Below are 21,143 nucleotides of genomic sequence, written 5' to 3'. Positions count from 1 at the left end.
TGGAACAGAACATTTAATTTTTTAAATAAAATCTAAGAAATATAATTTTTTTTCTTCTTAAAATTGTGTATCGGGTTTCTTTGAAATTGTTGTGCCTACATAAGAGGGCAAGCATCCACTTCTAATCAGAATGATTTTTTTCTGAACCCGAAGAAAATATCTCAAAATACAACAACTTACATATTTACTTACGTAGCTGGTCCATTACAGAACAGTTATTCATTAAGCCAAATGTTCGCATTGCGCGTCGACACCATCAACTTTGTCTTCTCTCCGTTAACCGCCAGACCCACTTAGGCAGATTCCTTTTCGGCTTTTGCAAAGGTATCAGTTACTTCCTTTACCGATCGACCCATGATGTTAATGTCATCGGTATAAGCAAGTAACATGTGACTATTGGTGTAGATTGTGCCACTTCGTTTGACCTTCGCATCTCGTATAACCTTTTCCAGCATAATATTGAATAAGTCACATGAGAGGCCATCTTCTTTTCTAATTTAACTGAGGACCGAGTATTAGCTAATGTCATTCTACAAAGCCCAATGAGCTTTCCAGTGATACCAAATTCAGAAATGGATTGGAATACCTTTGAACGTAGTGGGCGTTGAAGGCTGCTTTATAATCGACAAAAATGTGGCTGGTGTCGATCTGTATCTCTTCGTTGATTACAGGTTTTAGTCGTTAGCACAGTAACTAGCTGATGCATACACTTTATCGGTGTGTCGCCTCCGGTTTTTGACAGGTCGGCTGGTAAGCCATCGGCTGCTGCTGTCTTATTATTCTTCAGCCGGTTTATTGCTGTCTTTACCTCATCTTGGCTGGACGGTATACTTTCAATACCATCTTCTGCGATTGGATCTGTGGTAAATTCTCCGTCATCGCTACTATCGGATACCAACAGCTTGGAAAAATGTTCTTTCCATAATCTGAACACACTATTTGTATCAGTTACCAAATAACCTTGCTGGTCTCTACAGGGGGATGTGCCTGTACCAAAGCCCTCCGTTTGATGTTTCATTCTTTCGTAGAACTTTCGGACTTCATTTGGCTCCTGTACATCTCGATTTGTTCACACTCCCGCTTTTCCATTTCTCTCCGCTTCCTGCGGAAAAGTCGTTTCTCTTCTCTCCTTTTCTCCCGATGCCTCTCTCGTGCGCTACGCGTTGCTTGCTCTTCGGTAGCAGAACGACACTCCTGGTCCTATAATGGATTCCTTGGTGGAGGTCTCTGGTATCCAAGTATGGATTTTGCGTCTGTTTGCATGGAGTGGGCAATATTTTGCCATTGTGCTGATATGTTATCGAGGAGTGATTATTGGTCTAGTTGAGTGGAATATGCTGCGGCTATATGTTGTGATTGCAGCCTACCGACATCCAACTTCCGTGTTGTATCTGTTCGTGCTTTATTTGCAACGTTTAGACGTGTACGTACCTTTGCTGCAACATGATGGTGGTCCGAGTCTATATTTGCTCCTCGGAACGATCATACATCCAACACGCTCGATCATATCTTCCATCTATCACAACATGATCAATTTGATTACTTGTTTTCTGATCTGGAGACAGCCAGGTGCTCTTATTGATGTCGAGATGTTTAAATCTGGTGCTGCTAACTATCATTTTTTTGCCGCTGCGAAGTCTATCAGCCTCATATCATTGTCAGATGTTTCATTGTGTATACTGAATTTTCCGACTGTTTGGCAAAAGATATTCTGCTTTCCAATTTTGGCATTAAAATCGCCTAGAATAATTTTAATGTCAATTTGAATTGTAGCAAGTCTTTTATTCACTGGGGTGAAGCTGGAGACCAGATGTTTTAACCTCCGACTAACTAGAAATCCGCAACGGAAACCCATGCTTTGTTTTTCTTTTTTTTACAACAAGAGCATTCCAGATACCGGGCAATGGGTTGGACATTGATCCAACTAACAATTATGTAATGTAGTTTTTAATTAAGTTGTAACAGATATTACTTCCTCCCTAAATATTACCTGCCTATCGTCTGCGATGTTTCGTTGGTTTATTCCACGTAAACGTCGACTAAGCCCGTACATAAATCACAACTTGAAGGTGTCCGGACATTCCAGGTATTCCAGGAGCCGTTTACCTTTTGGGCATATTAATTATATGATACTACATTTTTCCAAAGGACGCCACAACACAGTTTTTAGTTCACTGCCAGTTAACAGTTAAAATAAGGCGTTCAAAATATAAGTCCCGGATTTTACAATATAAAAACTTTTAGGTATCGATCATTGCCCATGTTACCAAATACACTCCCGCTCATCTGAATGACTTAAATGACTTTTTAAATTCGTAAGACCACTAGTGAGCTTCGAAAATTGTCTAAAGGCCTCGACACATAAGAAGCATGGCATTATTGAAATAAAAGTCTAAAGACCAAGTTCGACCTAATAAAAAGATTTCAGAATCACATTTGAATTAGGCCCAACTTGGTCTTTAGTCATTTACCAGATATGACTTAAGCAAGAATGCCATGCTTCTTATGTGCCGAGGCCTTAAGAGCAAATACCAAGTGTTAGCCATAATATTAGGATCGATAAACTACAAAGTCAACTGAAAATATTTGGTATTTTGTCTCATGTTTCATTATTTTACTATTCTTGCAGTATAAATTTAAGAATTATCATGCTCAGAGCTCCAAATCCATATATCATAAATGCTCGAAAATTGGTTTGCAAGAGTAGAAAATGTTTAATTCAAACTTGAGCCAAAATACCAAATATTGTCAAAGGCCATTGTAGTTTATCGATCCTAATATTATGGCTAATACTTGGTATTTGCTCGCAGACAATTTTCGAAATTTAGAAGGGGTCTTACGAAATCAAACAGTCATATAAGCCATGATTATAAAAAGTTTTTGTGGGAATATTCCATGATTTTATATCGACACCTCCAAATAATAGTATGCTAAGTCTAAAAAGTGAGTTTTGCAGGAGAAGCTCTCAAAGTTTGGAAATTTTTTTGAACTTCAGTAATATGCTAACTCAATATTTGTTTATAACTTCTGTTCGGATTGACCGATCATTACCAAAGTTAGACAGAATTTAAGTTAAAGGACGTTCGACACCTCCAAATAATAGTTTGCTAATTCTGAAAAGCGAGTTTTGCAGGACAAGCTCTAACAGTTTGGAAATTTCTTTGACCTTCAGTACTATGCTAAGTTAATATTTGTTTATAACTTCTGTTCGGATTGTCCGATCATTACCAAAATTTGACAGAATTTAAGTAAAGGACGTTAAATATAAAAAGTAAAGAACTTGAAAACATGCTAAGTCGACTTAGCATACTATTGTTTGGAGGCGTCGATATGAAAGTTATTGTTACTTTTCCATATTGAGATTTGAAACCAGATACCTAATAAAGTGGGTCAATCTTTTAGTAAGATTTACCGGAATATTCCATTTTACTAATTAAAAGCAAAAAAACTGGGGAAAATTTGCACAGGTAGTAACATTTTTCAATTTTATTTGATTCAAACCTATTCAAATGAGCCAAAAAATTTAGCACTTTTTTGGTACAATTTTATTATAACATAGATATTTTTTGAAAATATGGCAACACCTTTATGATTTTTCTTGTGAGTGTTGGCATAGTATAGGAATCTCAAAAACTATATAGTACGGACCTGTAATTCAAACACAACTGAAGAGATTTTAACATGTAAAAATAAAAATGTTCAAACATATTCAGACTTTTCAAAGCAAACCCTCAATTCTTCATTAAATACTCAACGTCATATTACTATAATTGGACATATTATAGTGGACCCTCTGGTTATCATCGTCCTCTTCATAATATTTTTCTTTAATTTTTCCCCTCTCCCGTTGTCTAGTATTGTCGTTTATTATTTATTCATAACGCTTTTAAAACATAAATCTTACGGTTATTAATCAAAGCTTTTTTTAATTTTGTTCTCTTCTCTTTTTTGTTTTATTACAGATTCTTTGCACGTTACAAACAATACAAAAACCATCTAACATGAATTTCCGGTTCCTGTTTGGTACAACACAACAATGAAAACACAAAACCATGGTGGATAAAGTAATAGATGATGATGGTGGTGTAAAGACACACACAAAAAAGAACTACAACTACTAAACTAGACAAAGCAACTGGTTGGTAGTAGCATTCGAAAACGTCGCTAGAACACACACACGAACGCATCGCACGGTTAAACAAAAAAAATGAAAAACAGTGAACCGCACAGAACTAAACATTGAAAGAATAATATTGCCTTAAAGGCTCAGCTCAGCTAGTTTTTGATTCAAGATTTCATTTATTTGTCTCTTTGTTATTTTTTCATGCCATGGTTATTTAATGTTATTCTTCATTTCTTCTTCGTGTTTTTTTTTCAGAAAGTGCAATTTCTCATCAAATGAAATAAATTTCAACAAAAAGAGTAAAAAAAGTGATAATAAAAAATAAAGAAAAATCAGTGCTATTCAAATAAAGAAAGAAGGAAAGAAAAAAGTCTAGTGAAAGCAAATCAAGTAAGAAAGAAAAAAAATATCCAAGAAAATTCAAATATTTGTGCAAATTTAATAAGAGATCGTGAGAATAAAGCAAAGTTGATTGTTTGCCGTTACGTTTTTTCGTTTCGTTGGTTTCTTTCATTTTCCGGGTGTTTTTGGTTTCAAAACTTGTAAAAAGCAAGCTACGTGTTAAAAGTTTAACATTTTTTTGCTATTGTTTAAATTTTTATTTTAATTTTGGATTTCCATTAAACAAAAGAAGAAAATCATTAGTAACAAAAAGAAAATACAACACAAAACGGCGTGAAAATTTCCATTAAAACGCCATTTGCGTCTTCTTTTTTTTTAAAAAGAGCGCGAATTGCATAACTAACCAGCCATGGATCCGCCTATTGGCAATGGATACCGGCTGCCAACAAGCTTAAAATTAGCGCCATCAACCACGTCAACACCACCAACAACAACAACAGCAACAATGTGCAATTCAAGAAAATGCCACCACAAACGTAATGTTGTTTCCGGCAATAAAAGAAATAATCAAACAGTGTCATCAGCCGCCAATAACCCCCACTCCCAGAGTCATCGTCACAATATCCACCACACCCACCAATTAAAGGCAGCCAAAGGGATTACAGGAATAACAAAGCCATCACAGGCAACAACCGCCCATTCCACGACGACGACGACAATATCGAAGATGCGACATCAAGTCTGCAGTCTTAGTTTTGTCCTTACCCTAATGGCCGTTGTTATTTTAAATAATTTGGGTTGTCTCATCAGCCCATCGGCAACGACACAGGTATACGCAGCTGCATCCGCCCAACGTGAAAATACGCGCATTCTACCATTACAATCAGGTGAGTGATAAATTTTAACTTTAACTATTTTCTCCGTCTTTTATTATTTCTATTACTATTCTTTGAAATGGCTTCTTTATGCCGACCATAAAAATTGGAGAGAAGCAAAAAAACTTTTGCTAAGAAATGGAATAATAATGGTTACCTTTATTGCTGCATATTGCAGCCTCTAGGCTCAGAGGTAGTAGTGAATGATGGTAATTGCCAACAAAGTTGGCGTAACAGTTAGAACAACATTGTCGTTTTTTTTTTTTTTTTTGTAAAAGTGCCACATATGTTACTGTTTGACAGTTATGGCTTCATCATTCTTAGCTGTTTCGCTAACACCGCAACTTGTGTCGTTAACATATCTTTTTCTTCGGTTTATTTCCAATTTGAGTGACAAAATGTTGCAAGGAGGAATAGCTTTTTTTTGGATTAAGGATAAGGACATACTCAATACCATTTTCACAGTGTTTTATTTAACTTGCTTTGGAGTCTGTTTAGTTCAAATTTAGTAACTCATTTTTAACACTGTTGCAGTTGACCAATCGAACTGAAACTTTGCACGCTTTTCAAATTTGGACGACAATACATGAATATAAAACAAAAACAATATGGGTCAATTTTTTCCTATAGCCCCCATATAGCGGTACCACCTGATTTCAGATATTTCGAGGATTTTGTCTTAATTTTTTGTCCTAATTGGCTGTAACTTGGCATTTGGAGTTACCTATTGTACAGAAACTCCCACAACAAAAATTGTGGACATGGGTCAGATTTTGATGTAGCCCCCATAAATTAAAAATGGTGGCAAAATTAAACGGCATGCGTTTTATTTAAGAGATTCCATCATGAGGAAGAAGATATGTACTTATTGAGGCTAAGCAACAAATTATTTTCTACACCATTTTCACATGTAATTCGAAGAATTTCAGTTGTAATTTGTTTATTTCATTTGAAATTCGAAACATTTCACTTGTAATTTGAGAATTCCAATTGAAATTCGATTTATTTCATTTGTAATTTGAATTTCCTCATTTGTAATTCGAATTATTTCATTTGTAATTTGAATTTCCTCATTTGTAATTCGAATTATTTCATTTGTAATTCGAATTTTTCCATTTGTAATTTAAATTTTTCTATTTGTAAATCGAAGTTTTTAATTTGGAATTTCAAATGAAAAAGATTCAAATTACAAATGAAAAAATTCGAATTACAAATTAAATAATTCGAATTACAAATTAAAAAATTTAAATTACAAATGAAATAATTCGAATTTCAAATGAAATTCTCAAATTACAAATGAAATAATTCGAATTTCAAATGAAATTCTCAAATCACAAATGAAATAATTCAAATTACAACTGAAATTATTCGAATTACATGTGAAAATGGTGTAGATTTAAGTGCATTTATAAATAAAACACTGACACTTATTTTTTTTAATATTTTTTATTTTTAACTTTTCAGTAATTAATTTTTTAGACCGAAAAAAATTTAGATAAAAACTTTAAAATGGCTGAAATTGTGTGGTACCTTTATATAATGGCTATACCAAAACCTAGACTTAGGTCCAAAATTTTTGGTGGGGAAGTGTCTGTACCATTGGGAACTCCAAATTCCATGATAAAATTCCCAAACTGCCAAAAATCGCGTGGTACCGTTGTATGGGGTATATACCAAAGCATTGACCTATGTCCAACTTTTTTGGTGAAGAAGCTTCTGTACCATCGCACAGTGGATCCACTTGTATGGAGAAAGTGGCCAAAAATATTTAGAGTGTGAAAATCAAGCCAATGCGCCGGTTACAGCTTAGTGCTGTTGCGAAGAGTGTTTTAAGAAACCACGAGCGTTACATTCTCCCCCCTTTCCCCTTTGGAGGGGGTATACGGTAAGAATTTGTTTATGCTGTTAATACAAAATGACATGAAGAAAGCTCCCGATTATCTTATGATGCAAAAATAGGCTTGGGGAAACAAAACAATCTCCAAAACAACGTAAAATCCAACCAATTTAGCGGATTAAAAAAATCAAAATTTTTGTCTGAAATTTGGTAACATTTTTAAAATAGATCTTCTAGCGTTTTTACTGGAAGGCACGCACCGTCAACGTAAGACAAATTTGGAAGAAGATTTCTTCATCTTGCCACTGATGCCATTTATGTTAATGTACGTGGTCAGATAACAGAGTTATACGCTAATATATCTATAGAAACCCTATTCCAGGGCAGCTTTAGTCAGCGACCCACCATTTGTAGTCTGGCACTAGATGGCAGCTGATTTTAATACTGAATAATATTAAACCCATGACCTACTTTGGAAAATTATTCCCAAGGTGGGCACTGGTGGGCATCATGACTAAAACCTTAGGTCAAATTTAAGTATATGATCGAATTGGCATTACAAAATACACTAAGAAAATATGCAGCTAACTAGAATTCCACAACGCGCTAAAACACTATTTTTTAGTGAAAATTAAGCTATTACCTTCTCCTTCAAAATCCACCATTATAATTTGCTATACGTATTAGTTTCGCGATATTTTGAATATATTTACTTGCACTTAAAATATAGGTTGTACTCAGAACAAAAAATATTAGTCAAATGTTCCGACTTTTGAAGCTATTCTTAAGAAGATCGCGTTCGAATGAAACAAAAACTAATATATTTTTAAAAAGGTCCATGTCATAGCTGTCAGAGTTGCCAGATGTTGTACCAAATTTTTGACATTCATTTTTTATTTTTGGCCAATGGGTGGATCCACTGTGCATCGGTAACCCCAAATACTAAATTACAGCCAACAAGTTTGTAACTTATATACATATACCAAAATTAATGTCTCGATGAGTTGAGTCGATCTGGCTATGTGTGTCCGTCCGTCCGCTGGTCTGTTCATCTAAACCTTGTAGTCATGCTACAGGTCGCAATTTTGATCGGATCACCACGAAAAGTTTTTGGTTAATGGGGGTCCCATAGAGGAAAAAGCCTAATGGTTTTGGTGATGGTAGAATAATATTCAGGGGTCGGAATAGGCAAAAAACTTGTGGAGAAATTTTAAATTTTTATTCATATGCGAATATCTCTGCTTCTAATGCATTCCATTTGGCAGGTGCGCACGATAACTCTCGAACGGATGAACCGATTGGGACCAAAATTTGGCTTTCGTAATATTTTGTCCAAACTTAGTTTAAGTTCGAAGGTGGGTTATATCGGTCCACTCCTTCCGGTACCTCCCCCACAAAAGTTCGAAACTATTCGGAAAATTTGTGCGCACGATAACTCTTGAAGGGAAGGACCGATTTGGTCCATACTTTACGCATCCTAATATATCTACCAGATATAGAACAGGTTTGAATATATACTATATTTACGCATTCCTTCGGGTACCACCCACACAAAATTTCGGATGAGTTCACATTAAGACCTACTCTTTACTAACTTTGATTTCTGTTGAAGCAACTTGCAATCGCTGTCTCAATTACAACGGTAAAATTTTTTTCAGTGGCAAGTCCATACTTCTTGGGAAGATAGCCCGAAAGTTGTAAAAACCCATATGGCACCATATGTAGTAGCTGGAGAGCACAATAACTCTCGAACTGATAAACCGATTTGGTCTAAAGTTTGGCCTTCGTCATATTTTGTCCCAACTTAGTTTAACTTCTAAAATGGCCCATATTAGTCCTCTCCTTAGGATACCTCCACCACAAAAGTTCAACATTTGTGTCCAAGTGCAGTTTAGGATCTGTTCGGAGATCCTTTGCAAATTTATACCGATGATGTTTTTTGTGGTCCTGTTTACAGCCATATATGTTTTCCGTGGACAAGTCCATGCTTCCTGGCACTGAAATTACTAGTGGGCGCGATATCTATCGAAAAGATATGACTCTTAAAATAAGATCTACTTCCGTTATGCACTATGTCGGACCATTCCTTCCTCCGCAAAACTTTTGAACTTTAATCCTAATCTACATTTTTTTCGGTAAGTTCAAATGTCCAAAAAGTGCCACAAAATTCTGAAAAGACCCTAAATACATTCGATCTGTCCGAGGATGAAAGTTCCAATTAACATATGCTGAGGGTATATCTCTGTCGGCAAAGCCGACTGATACTTTTTTTACTTGTTTGTAATCACTAGACAGCGGAATCCTATGCAAATGCATATATGGTTAGGATGGTCGTAAAGAAAATCTGTTTAGACAGAAACTCGTTTTATCACAAAAAAATCAGACCCAGAAATTTTTGCATATCGTGCATATTTTGTCATATTTGCATGAAATGAGCATATGCAAAAATATATACAAGGATTTGTGGTCTGAAAAATCCCACCGAAATGGCTGAAATGTGGTACTAAGTCTTCGTTAGGGGTATGAAACTTTACACCTGAAATTTGTCGGGATGAAGGTTGTGGCCCCAGCATCACACATAAATGGCTGACATTTTCTATAAAGTCTACGTTGGGAGTATAAATCTTTCCACCTGAAATTCGTCAGTATAGGTCCACGTCTTCACATAGCCCCCATAGAACGGTACTCTGGATAGGTTGTGCCCTCAATATCCCTCCGAAATGGGTGAAATTTGGTATTTTGTGGCATCAATATCGCTTCGAAATGGGTGAAATTTGGTATTAAGTTTTCCTTGGGGTATACAAATTCCCACCTGAATTTTGTCGGTATAGGTTCACACCTGCATATAGTCCCCATAAAACGGTACCTCCGGATTTCTGGTATTTTGAAGGTTGTGGCCTCAATATCCCTCCGAAAAGGCTGAAATTTAGTGTTAAGTCTTCCTTGGTCTATAAAACTTTCCACCTGAAATTTCTCGATATGGGTCCACGTCTTCATATAGCCCCCATAAAACGGTTCCTCCGGATTTCTGGTATTTTGAAGGCTATGGCCTCAATATCCCTCCGAAATGGGCGAAATTTGTTAGTAAGTTTTCGTTGGGGGTATAACAATTTCCACCTGAAATTTGTCGGTATAGGTCCACGTCTTCATATAGCCACCATAGTACGGTGCATACCGATTTCCGGTATTTTGAAGGTTGTGGCCTTAATATCCCGCCAAAATGGCTGAAATTCGGTATAAAGTCTTCGTGGGGGTTAAAACAACTTTCCATCTAAAATTTGTCGGTTTAGGTTCAGGCCTTCACGATACCTCCCGATTTTCGGTATTTGATAGGTTTGAGGCTGTGGTTATACATTACTCAATTTTATTGACTTGTCTGAAAATAATTTTAAACAAAAAAATTTTTCATACAAACATATTTGTACCTATTATTGAAATATTGGTTGCATAAGAAAATATGTAAAATGCATAAATTTTGCATATGCAAAAATGTATGAATTTTGCATATGTCATATGTTTCGATTGCAATTTAATCAGAAGCCAAAAATATGCCCAGTCCGAAAATGTGACATGAATCGGACCAAAAATAAGGGTTGCAAAAATTCCGCTGTATAATAATCACGGTACAGGTCGCAATTTTGATAGGGCAAAAAAACTTACGTAATTTCAGAGTGTTACTCGTTGGCCTACCCCAAGGTGTGGTTAGGAGTTAAAGGCCATGACATACGTCACGATATTTTGGTGGTTAATAGGGTTCACAGAGAAAAAGAAGCACATTGAATTTGGTTATGGTCGTATAATATTCAAAGTTTTATTCTTATGGCAATATCTCCGCTTTTAGAAGTCGTATTCCAAAAAAAGCCCGCAAGTGGATGAGGAATATATAACCTTTATAAATATCACCTTTCCCATTTTTGATTTGAATTGTACTGACAATGAAGACATTCTGAGCTTTAAAATGTTCCTAATTGCGTTACCAAAATGTCCAATTCATAGAATTTTATTTCAATGTCAGATATTTCTGCTTCTGTTGGACATATGCCCAAGAGTGAGGTGGATAATGAAACTTAACCATCTGAGTTTTAAATTAATACAAAATGTGGCATTTATGGTCACATATCAGAGTTATTGCAAAAGGCGCTAAACTATCACAATTTTAATATTTTGAAGGTTTTACTCTAACTTACTATATATAGTTATGTGCATTCTCTGCAATGTGGAGACACATGACAGTGGGAGTAGTTAATTTGGTTTACATATGCGGCTAAGAGAGTTTTAAGATGTTTCGGTTGAATTCGCATTTAAACGAATTCACAGTCACACTTATTCTTGAGCTCGAGTCGTCATAAAATTAGGGAAGGGTTCTTTGTTTCAATACAAAGAACTAAGAGAACTGATGAATCCAAGTGGCGTTGGACGAAACTAGTCTTCTCTGCCATCCCCAAAAGTAATCAATTTTAACTACATCCCACTTTAAACTTGTTGTTTTAAAATTTGAAAATAATAATTATGAGATTAAGCTTGATTTACCTACTGCCAAAGTGAATCTAAAAAAAGTTTTTACTTTAATGACAAATACCTTTGCTTCTATTTGGTGTATTTAATACATGTTTATTGCTTATCAAAAAGGCCAGCAAAGCTTTCAATCAGCACCAAGTAGATGTCGACAGTAGTCGAATATAAAATTAAAAATTGATTATTTTGGTGCAGCTCGCGTTAAGTAATTTAGTATAGTATCTCCCGAAAAGAAATATTTACAAGCGAAAAGCTTATGAACACGGGGTAGTGAGTGGTGTAGGGTATCACATAGTCGGGCTCGTTCCGGCTATAGCCTTTGCTCACTTCTTATATTATCAAATGATTAACAAGATCAAACAAATACCTAACCATATTCATTAAATCGTCCCTTTGTCACAACGTTTAACTTAATTTGGCAGCATTGACATCTGGCCAACATGTCATAATTGTTTATGACAATATTATAATTAATTGCCTTCCTTTTATATTGTCTTGTCATTTTGTTTTCAATTAACTTCATGTTTGAGATTTCTTGCTTTCTTTATTTGTGTATTCTCTCTCACATTCACGGTACCATCTCCACCACCGTCCGTCAGTTTGTAAAAAGAGTCATTATCCAGTCATGTTTTCAATTTGATTAATTATTTCTATTACCTTAGCAGGTCTGTCGTTAAAACATTAACATTTTACATTACAAAACTATAGGTATATACGAGTGGTACATTGCTGTATTGTTACTGATTAAACCCAGTGAACATAATTTTAAGAGATTTTTCCTTCTTTCAAGAAGATTAAAAATGGGCAAGGGTAAATATGAAATTTATAGAAAATAGACAACTGATTGACAATGGTGGGTTTGGCTTATTTTGTTTTTTTTTTTACATGAAAATTGCAGAAACAAATAAGCCCTCCAAATTACTTAGTAATGAGTGTAATAAGCAGCTTTGCCTTGCAAAATTTATTTACAAAAATAACCCGTTATTTTTTACCTAGTGGTAATTCAGAATACAGCTAATCTGTGATTGTCAAGAAACTCTGCCGCAATCGAATTTTTTATACCCTCAGCATTTATGCTAACGAGGACCCCAAGTATGTTTGGACGAAATGTGTTTCAGACAGTTTGGAGTCGATTTAGCTATGTCTGTCCGTCTGTCTGTCTGTCTGGCTGGCTGGTGCGCACGATATCTCTAAAACGGATGAGCCGATTTGGTCCAAAATTTGGCTATCGTAATATTTTGTCCAAACTTACTTTAAGTTCGAAGATGGGCCATATCGGTCTACTCCTTCAGGTACCTCTCCCACAAAATGTTCGGAAAATTTGTGCGCACGATAACTCTTGAAGTGAGTAACCGATTTCGTCCATACTTTGCACATCGTGAAATGTGCGTGGACTCAATCGATCCACTCCTTCGGGTACCTCCCACACAAAATTTCGGTAAAGTTCAGTTTAGGGCAATCTCTCGAATCGCTTTGATTTTTGTTTTAGCAACTTGTATTCACTGCCCCCAATACGACGGTAGAAGTTTAATTAGGGGCAAGTCCATATTTCCAGAGAAAATAGCATGAGAGTTGCAAAAAACCATATGACACCGTGTGAGGTGGTTGAAGGGCAAGATAACTCTAGAACGGTTCCGCCGATTCGGTCCATCATTTAGCCTTAGTAATATTTTGTCCAAATATAGTTTTAGTTCGAAGATAAGCCATATCGGTCCACCCCTTCAGGTACCTCCCCCACAAAAGTTCAAAAATGTTCGGAAAAATAGTTCGTAAGGTAACTTTTGAAGGGAGTGGCCGAATTGGTCCATACTTAACACATCCTAATATTTCTTCCTGATATAGATCAGGTTCAAATGTGGACTATATTTGATCAGGGTAAAATTCTAAGTCGATATAACCATGCCCGTCTGTCCGTCCGTCTGTCAATTGTAAATATAGAGTTGTGTAATTTGGTACAGACGTTTCCATTACTCCTAGGATGTTTGATATTGCAAATGGGCTACGTCGGTCCACGTTTTGATGTAGAACGTTACCTCCCGATTTTCAGTATTTTGAAGGTTGTGGACACCATCATTCACCAAAATTTCTGAAATTTGGCATTTGGTCTTCAATTGGGGTATTAAACTATCCATATGAAATTTGTCGGTATAGGTCCACGGCTTCATATAGCCCCCATAGAACGGTACCACCCGATTTTCGGTATTTTAAAGGTTTTGGCCTCATTATCACACCGAAGTGGCTGAAATTTGGTACATGGTCTTCGTTGGGTGTATAAAGCATTCTGCCAGAAATGTGTAAGTATAGGTCCACGCCTTCATATAGGCCCCCTAGAACGGTACATCCTGATTTTCGGTAGTTTGAAGGTTATGGAGGCAAGAATTCACCGAAATTTCTGAAATTTGGCATTTTGTCTTCATTTGGGGCATTAAACTTTCCATAGCAAAATTTTCGGTATAGGTCCACGGCTTCATATAGCCCCCATAGAACAGTACCACCCGATTTTCGGTATTTTGAAGGTTGTGGCCACAATAATCCACCGAAATGGTTGAAATTTTACATTTGGTCTTCATTTGGGGTATTAAACTTTCCATATGAAATTTGTCGGTATAGGTCCAAGGCTTCATATAGCCCCCCTAGAACGGTACCTCCCGATTTTCGGTATTTTGAAGGTTTTAGCCTCGTTATCACACCGAAATGGCTAAAATTTGGTATTTGGTCTTCATTTGGGGTATTAAACTTTCCATATGAAATTTGTCGGTATAGGTCCACGCCTTCAGGTAGCCCCCATAGAACCGTACCACCCGATTTTCGGTATTTTAAAGGTTTTCGCCTTATTATCACACCGAAGTGACTGAAATTTGGAACTTAGTCTTCGTTGGGTGTAAAAAACATTCTCCCAGAAATTTGTCAGTGTATGTCCTTGCCTTCATGTAGCCCCCATAGAACGGTTCCTCCCGATTTTCGGTATTTTGAAGGTTTTAGCCTCATTATCACAACGAAATGACTGAAATTTGGTACTTGGTATTCATTAGGGGTATTAAACTCTCCATATGAAATTTGTCGGTATAGGTCCACGGCTTCATATAGCTCCCATGAAGCGGTACCACCCGATTTTCGGTATTTTAAAGGTTTTATCCTTATTATCACACCGAAATGGCTGAAATTTGGTACTAAGTGTTTGTTGGGTGTATAAAAATTTCTCCCAGAAAATTGTCGGTATAGGTCCACGGTTTCATATAGCCCCCATAGAACAGTACCTCCCGATTTTCGGTATTTTGAAGGTTGTGGCCACAATAATCCACCGAAATGGTTGAAATTTGTCATTTGGTCTTCATTTGGGGTATTCAACTTTCCATATGAAATTTGTCGGTATAGGTCCACGCCTTCATGTAGCCCCCATAGAACGGTACCACCCGATTTTCGGTATTTTAAAGGTTTTAGCCTCATTGTCACACCGACATCACTGAAATTTGGTACTTAGTCTTCGTTGGGTGTATAAAACATTCTCCCAGAAATTTGTCGGTATAGGTCCTTGTCTTCATATAGGCCCCCTAGAACGGTACCTCCCGATTTTCGGTATTTGAAGGTTGTGGACACAATCATTCACCGAAATTTCTGAAATTTGACATTTGGTCTTTATTTGGGGTATAGAATTTTCCATATGAAATTTGTCGGTATAGGTCCACGCCTTCAAGTAGCCCCCATAGAACAGTACCTCCGGATTGTCGGTATTTTGAAGGTTGTGGGTACAATAATCCACCGAAATGGCTGAAATTCGGTTCTGAGTCTTCGTTTATGGTATACAACTATCCCCCAGAAATTTGTCGGTATAGGTCCACGGCTTCATATAGCCCCCATAGAACGGTACCACCCGATTTTTGGTATTTTAAAGGTTTTAGCCCCAATATCACACCGAAATGGCTGAAATTTGGTACTTGGTCTTCGTTGGGTGTATAAAACATTCTCCCAGAAATTTGTTGGTGTAGGTCCATGCCTTCATATAGCCCCCATAGAATGGTACCTCCCGATTTTCGGTATTTTGAAAGATGTGGCCACAATAATCGACCAAAATGGTTGAAATTTGGTATTTGGTCTTCATTTAGGGTATTAAACTTTCCATATGAAATTTGTCGGTAAAGGTTCACGGCTTCATATAGCCCCCATATAAGGGTACCACCCGATTTTCGGTATTTTGTAGATTGTGGCCACAGCAACCCACCTGAAATGTTGTATTTAGTCTTTGTTGTAGGTATATGCCTTTTTGACTGAAATTCGTCGGAATAGGTCCACGTTTCGATATAGCCCCCCTAAAACGATACCTCCCGATTTTCGTAATTGTGAAGGTTATGATGTCAATATCCCACCAAAATACTGAAATTTGTTATTTAGTCTTCCATGTGTTTATAAAATACTCCTAAAAAGAATTATCAGCATAGGTCCGCGGGTTCCTATGTCTCCCATAGAAAAGTACCGCTTGTTTTTCGGTATTTTGAAGGTTTCTTCTTTGAGCCTAAAAACTTTCCGCCAAAAATATTTAGGTATAGATCGACGAGTTGATGTTGCCCTCATGGAATGGTACCTCCTGAATTTCGGTTTTTTGAAAGATAGGCACATTATTTTACCGAACTTTCTGAAATTTGGCATTAAGTCTTCTTCATAAACGAAAGGAAACTATTTGTTCCATTTTACTTATATGCAACTCGTGGAGGGGTATAAAAAGTTCGGCCTGTTCGAACTTAACGCCGTTTTTAATTGTTTTTTTTTTTCGTTTTTTAACGTCAACATTTAACCGTGCCATTTAAACTTCCGTGCCTTTCGGCTAAGAAGAGACAGAAATCGGCCCCTGTCACCTCGGGAATGTTAGTGAGAAATGTATTTCGTTTTATTTAAGTGCATCTATCGTTAATACATTTTTATACCCCATTTTAAGCGAAAATGTTTACTGGTTCCATTGTTGAGAGGTAACTACAACTATGACTAGACGAGTCTCAGGGAAGAAGGATTAAATAAAATACACTGGGGTATCCCAATTGTAAAGAACACCTCTTTGCATTGAACAACAGCAACAGTCAACAACAACAACAACGTTGCTCATGATGATGATGATGATTGGATTTTATGCGCGTAACGAATTCATTCGATTACAGCCACTTATTTTCCATTAATTAATTATATTTTCTATAGGATGATACACATAAGTATGGCTGTGTGTGTGCGTTTGCACAAATGTATGTTAAACATTACGAACATTCTTTTTTAATACAATGTGATTTGCTCGTATTCATTCTTTCTCTTTTTTTCTGTGTTCAATTTCCAATTTTCATTTCATTATGTGTCGTTTGTAAATGCAATTAGCATTGCAAATGTTAGGCGGTAACAAAACCCAACCAACCAGTCACTCAGCCTTTCCCCCCAAATGGCAATCAATCATTTATTTTTATGTACCATTAAACAAATTTGTTGTTATTGATGTCCTTGCTGTACATCTGTGGTGTGAGACAAGCTGACAGACAGCTACAACGCACATACGATTGACATTCAGTAGTTAGCTTTATTACAATTTAAGTTAAAAGCTAACAAAGTTCGATGAAACATGTTATAAAATTAAGGATAATTATACAATTATAGGGTGAAACAAAAACGGACTGGAAGCAGAAGAAGAACAACAACAAATGAATGAATGGCTGTGTGTGTGTGTGGTAAATTCAATTAAAGTCTTTAATTGTGAAATTTAATTTGTTAGTGGCCAATTGCTGTGGTCAGTTCCAGTGGATTATCTGGGAAATGAAAAAAATAAATATGCCCATTGTCGTCATTTTGAATCAAATGTTAGTTTTTCAAACGGTTTAAAATTTATAAACTTGGAAAACAACAACACTTTGTATGTTATTAACAAGGAAAATGCTTTTAAAACAGCTGTCAAATTTATTATGGATTCAAATTAGTGAATAAGGGTGTGTTCATTTATTTCATTAATTCTTATTCAGTTTCCCGAGGTCTGAAAATATTGATGCCTTAACATCCAAATAACCCATTCCAAAGTAATGAAAACAAGCTGCATTACCAGTAAGCTCAAAAATAATAATGTTTTCTTATATTTTACAAGGCAAAACCACTTATTTTACTCATTACTAAGTCATTTCAATTTCATGAGGAGACGAAGATTTTACCGAACATCAAGACAGTAAATTGCATTTCAAAGAGAACACGTAAAAAAGTATCAGTCGGCTTTGCTAACAGAGGTACACCCTCAGCCTGTGTGAATTGAAACGCCTTTTTCCCAAAAAAACGTATGTACATATTTAGGGGGTCTTCAGAATTATGGGCGTAAGAACTTGCCGACAAAGATATGGATTAGGGTAAAATCTCAATAGTTTTTCATGGGGAGTTAACCTAAATTAATGGACCGAAATATTCCATTTTGGAAGTGTGTCTTATTTTGGGAGTCATTCTTTTCGATAGGACCACTATATCAGGAAACATGACTTGCCCAAGAAAAACATCATATCATAAACAGGGCTACTAAAAATACATTTGGTAAAAATTTCCAAACGATTCTCGCACAGACCCTTAACCGCACATAAACAAAAATGTTGATCACTTGTGTGGGTGGTACCCTAGGGAATGGGTCCACTTTTTAGCATAAACTAAATTTGGACAAAATATTTCGAGATTGGGCCAAATCGGTTGCTTCGCTTATGAGATATTGCGCATACCATTTTAGGAAATATTTTCGCACTTTTGTGGGGGAGGTACCAGAAGGAGTGGGCCTATAAGCACCATCTTCGAATTTCATTCAATATTCGAACAAATATTACAAAGTGTGGACCAACGCAGTATTCGGTTCGAGAGTTGTCCTGTGCACCGGCCCCTACTCATGCTGGGTGTACGGGTGTTTTACAGTTTTCGGGTCATTTTCTCAAGAAGTATGGACTTGACACTGAAAAAAACTTGTACCATGGTAATAGGGGCCTTGAGGGCAACCTGTCGCCAGAAAAATCAAAACAATTCGAGAGTAGGTCCTAGACTGGACTTTTCCGAAATTTGATGTAGGTGGTATCCGAAGGAGTTGACATATATAGTCCATATTCTAACCTGATCTATGCGATGTCCAAATTATGGAGCAAATCGGTTACTGCCTTCGAGAGATATCGTGCCCACCATTTAACGAAAAGTTTTGAACTTTTATGGGGGAGGTACCCAAAGGAATAGACCGCTAAGGCCCACCTAAGAACTTGATTTTACTTTGGGCAAAAAATTACGTTTACCAAATTTTGGATCGAATTGGTTTGGATCGAATCGGTAGAGTTCCATCCACAACACATGGTGCCATAGTGGGTATTTACAGCTTTCATGTCATTTTCTCAGGATGTATGGACTTGCTCCTAAAAAAACCTGCACCATTGTATTGGGGGCAGCGAATACAAGCTATTACATCTAAAATCAAAAGGATTCGAGGGGAGGTCTTAAACTGCACTTTTCCTAAATTTTGTGTGGGAGGTACCCGAAAGAGTGAACCGACATAGGCCATATTCGTACTTTATCTATGGACCAAATCGGTTAGTCCCTTCTAGATTTATCGTGCGGATAATTTTTACAAAAAAAAAATTGAACTTTTTTGGGGAATGTACCCGAGGGAGTGTGCTGATATGGCCCATCTTCGAACTTAAACTAAGTTTGGACAAAATATTTTAGATCAAAACGGTTAATCCGTTCGAAAGTTATCGTGCGCACCAGACAGACAAGCGGACAGACGTACGGACATTGCTAAAACGACAAATTTTTTAAAACGGATTTCGTCCAAATATGCTTGGGGTCTAAAACCATTATTTTGATGAGACACATTTTGCCCGTATAAAAGTGTATATACCCTCGTTAGCATAAATGCTGAGGGTATAAAAAGTTCGATTACAGGGAAGCCACTCCACAGCCGATATGTCTGATGAGCCGCTATCAACGGCGAAACCGGTCACATAACGGTGGTTGTGTGGGTTCGACTTTTCGGTTTTCCTTTTTTCAATTGAAAAAAAATCATCGGTCATTAAGCTCGTCTCCAACGAGAAATTAATTAAAATGATATTCGCCCTATACGAGAAATTAATTAAAATGATATTCGCCCTATTAGGCAAAATTTACAAGATGTTGTCAATGCAGTATGTGCTTGGGTGTTATCGCAGTGAGCATCCCTGTCATGATTTAATGGACAGACTTCCCCCATCCAGACACATAAGGAGAGATATTCATGATTTAGAGAGAGGTCCAAAGGTATAAAGGAGAACTTCTAGACCAACGAGCCTTTCAGGCAGGCTTGGATAGCATTCAAACTGATGCAATCGCGCAGTAAGAGATACAGTGTGAATGCTTTACCAGGAGACCATCCCCAATGCAGCGGAAGTTACCAGTTGGCAAGGCAAACACGAGTGGTTTTAGCCCAGTTAAAATCCGGACGATGCAGCCGCCTTAATTTATATTGTTTCCGAATTGATATCACGATATCCTACAAATGCCCCGGAAACGACACGCTACTGTCTCCAGGTTCTTTATGGACATATTTGCATTGCTAAAACAACAACAATTTATTGTTTAGCAAACAGACCTTCGTCAGACATTCATTTGAGCGCTTAAACAACCTCTATGGGATACTCTATGGGATTGGCGATTTAAAAGACGTATATTTTATAAAGCCTGTAACATGCAAATTGGGGCTAATATTCATAAGAGGGTGTAGTGTGTTTAGGTCGGAGATAGGCACCATATTTTCATTTGCATATTTTAGAGAACTGTTATTGAACTGTTGAATTGTATTTGGGGACCCGTTTATGGCTGATTCGACCATTTCTGGATCAACAAGTCTTTTGTTCTTCTTGTTTATGTTGCATCTGCTTTCAGTTCGTTACCTTATGATTTCCGATTCTTCCACAGCCGCACTAACCTGCTGCTGGAAAGAAGTATTCATCTTTGCTATGGACAGGTGAATATCCCGCATATAATCTGCCAAAATTTCTGCCTCCTCTGCGTAATCCAAGATAAACACTCCCTCGTTGGTAAGCATTCCTTTGGTGGGCTACTTGTAGGAAAGGCCAACAAATATCTTCGTCTTTTTCGAAGCTTGCCCTGTAGATCCTAAAACGTTTTCGATCGTTTTATTGATCTATTGTTCGATTATTATAACGAGGTTCCTGATGTTTGCTTCAAAAAATGAGATGAGGCTCAGGATCTGGACTTCTCCTTCACATTGAACGTCATCAATAACCTGGAAAATCTCCTGTGCTTCATGATTAGACTCAAAATGGTGCCTTGTCAATGGTGCCTGAATGTCCAGGTTTTCGCAGGAAATAATCTATGAATGAACCTCTGAGAGTATTAGGAATGATCGGCACAGAGTTAGGACACAAATCTAAGTTCGGACGGATGTTGAGCAATGCAGAGCAGTCCTACTTCCTCGCCACTC

At 36.9% G+C, this 21,143-nt stretch overlaps 1 protein-coding gene and 1 long non-coding RNA gene across 7 annotated transcripts in view; both read left to right on the top strand.

Moving 5' to 3' along the window:
• The window catches only part of mgl (low-density lipoprotein receptor-related protein megalin), a 579,665-nt gene that overhangs the window by 160,932 nt on the left and 397,590 nt on the right, over positions 1-21,143 (top strand). For 3 of the 6 annotated variants that reach the window (XM_073975917.1, XM_073975915.1, XM_073975914.1), the window contains 2 exons: positions 3,963-4,138; positions 4,379-5,352. In XM_073975917.1, the coding sequence (XP_073832018.1) occupies positions 4,875-5,352 (478 nt within the window). In that variant the 5' untranslated portion in view covers positions 3,963-4,138; positions 4,379-4,874. The remainder of the gene's footprint in view (positions 1-3,962; positions 4,139-4,378; positions 5,353-21,143) is intronic. The other 3 variants (XM_073975913.1, XM_073975918.1, XM_073975912.1) reach the window with 1 other exon arrangement.
• Positions 8,610-13,443, top strand: LOC141396715 (uncharacterized). The gene is made up of 2 exons (XR_012411231.1): positions 8,610-11,538; positions 11,585-13,443. It is a non-coding gene; the product is annotated as an uncharacterized lncRNA (long non-coding RNA).

This window comes from Musca autumnalis, unplaced genomic scaffold (assembly GCF_047663935.1).
Source record: "Musca autumnalis isolate F117 unplaced genomic scaffold, ASM4766393v1 scaffold_3, whole genome shotgun sequence".
Lineage (NCBI taxonomy): Eukaryota > Metazoa > Arthropoda > Insecta > Diptera > Muscidae > Musca > Musca autumnalis.
This window is presented reverse-complemented; position numbering and strand designations above follow the sequence as displayed.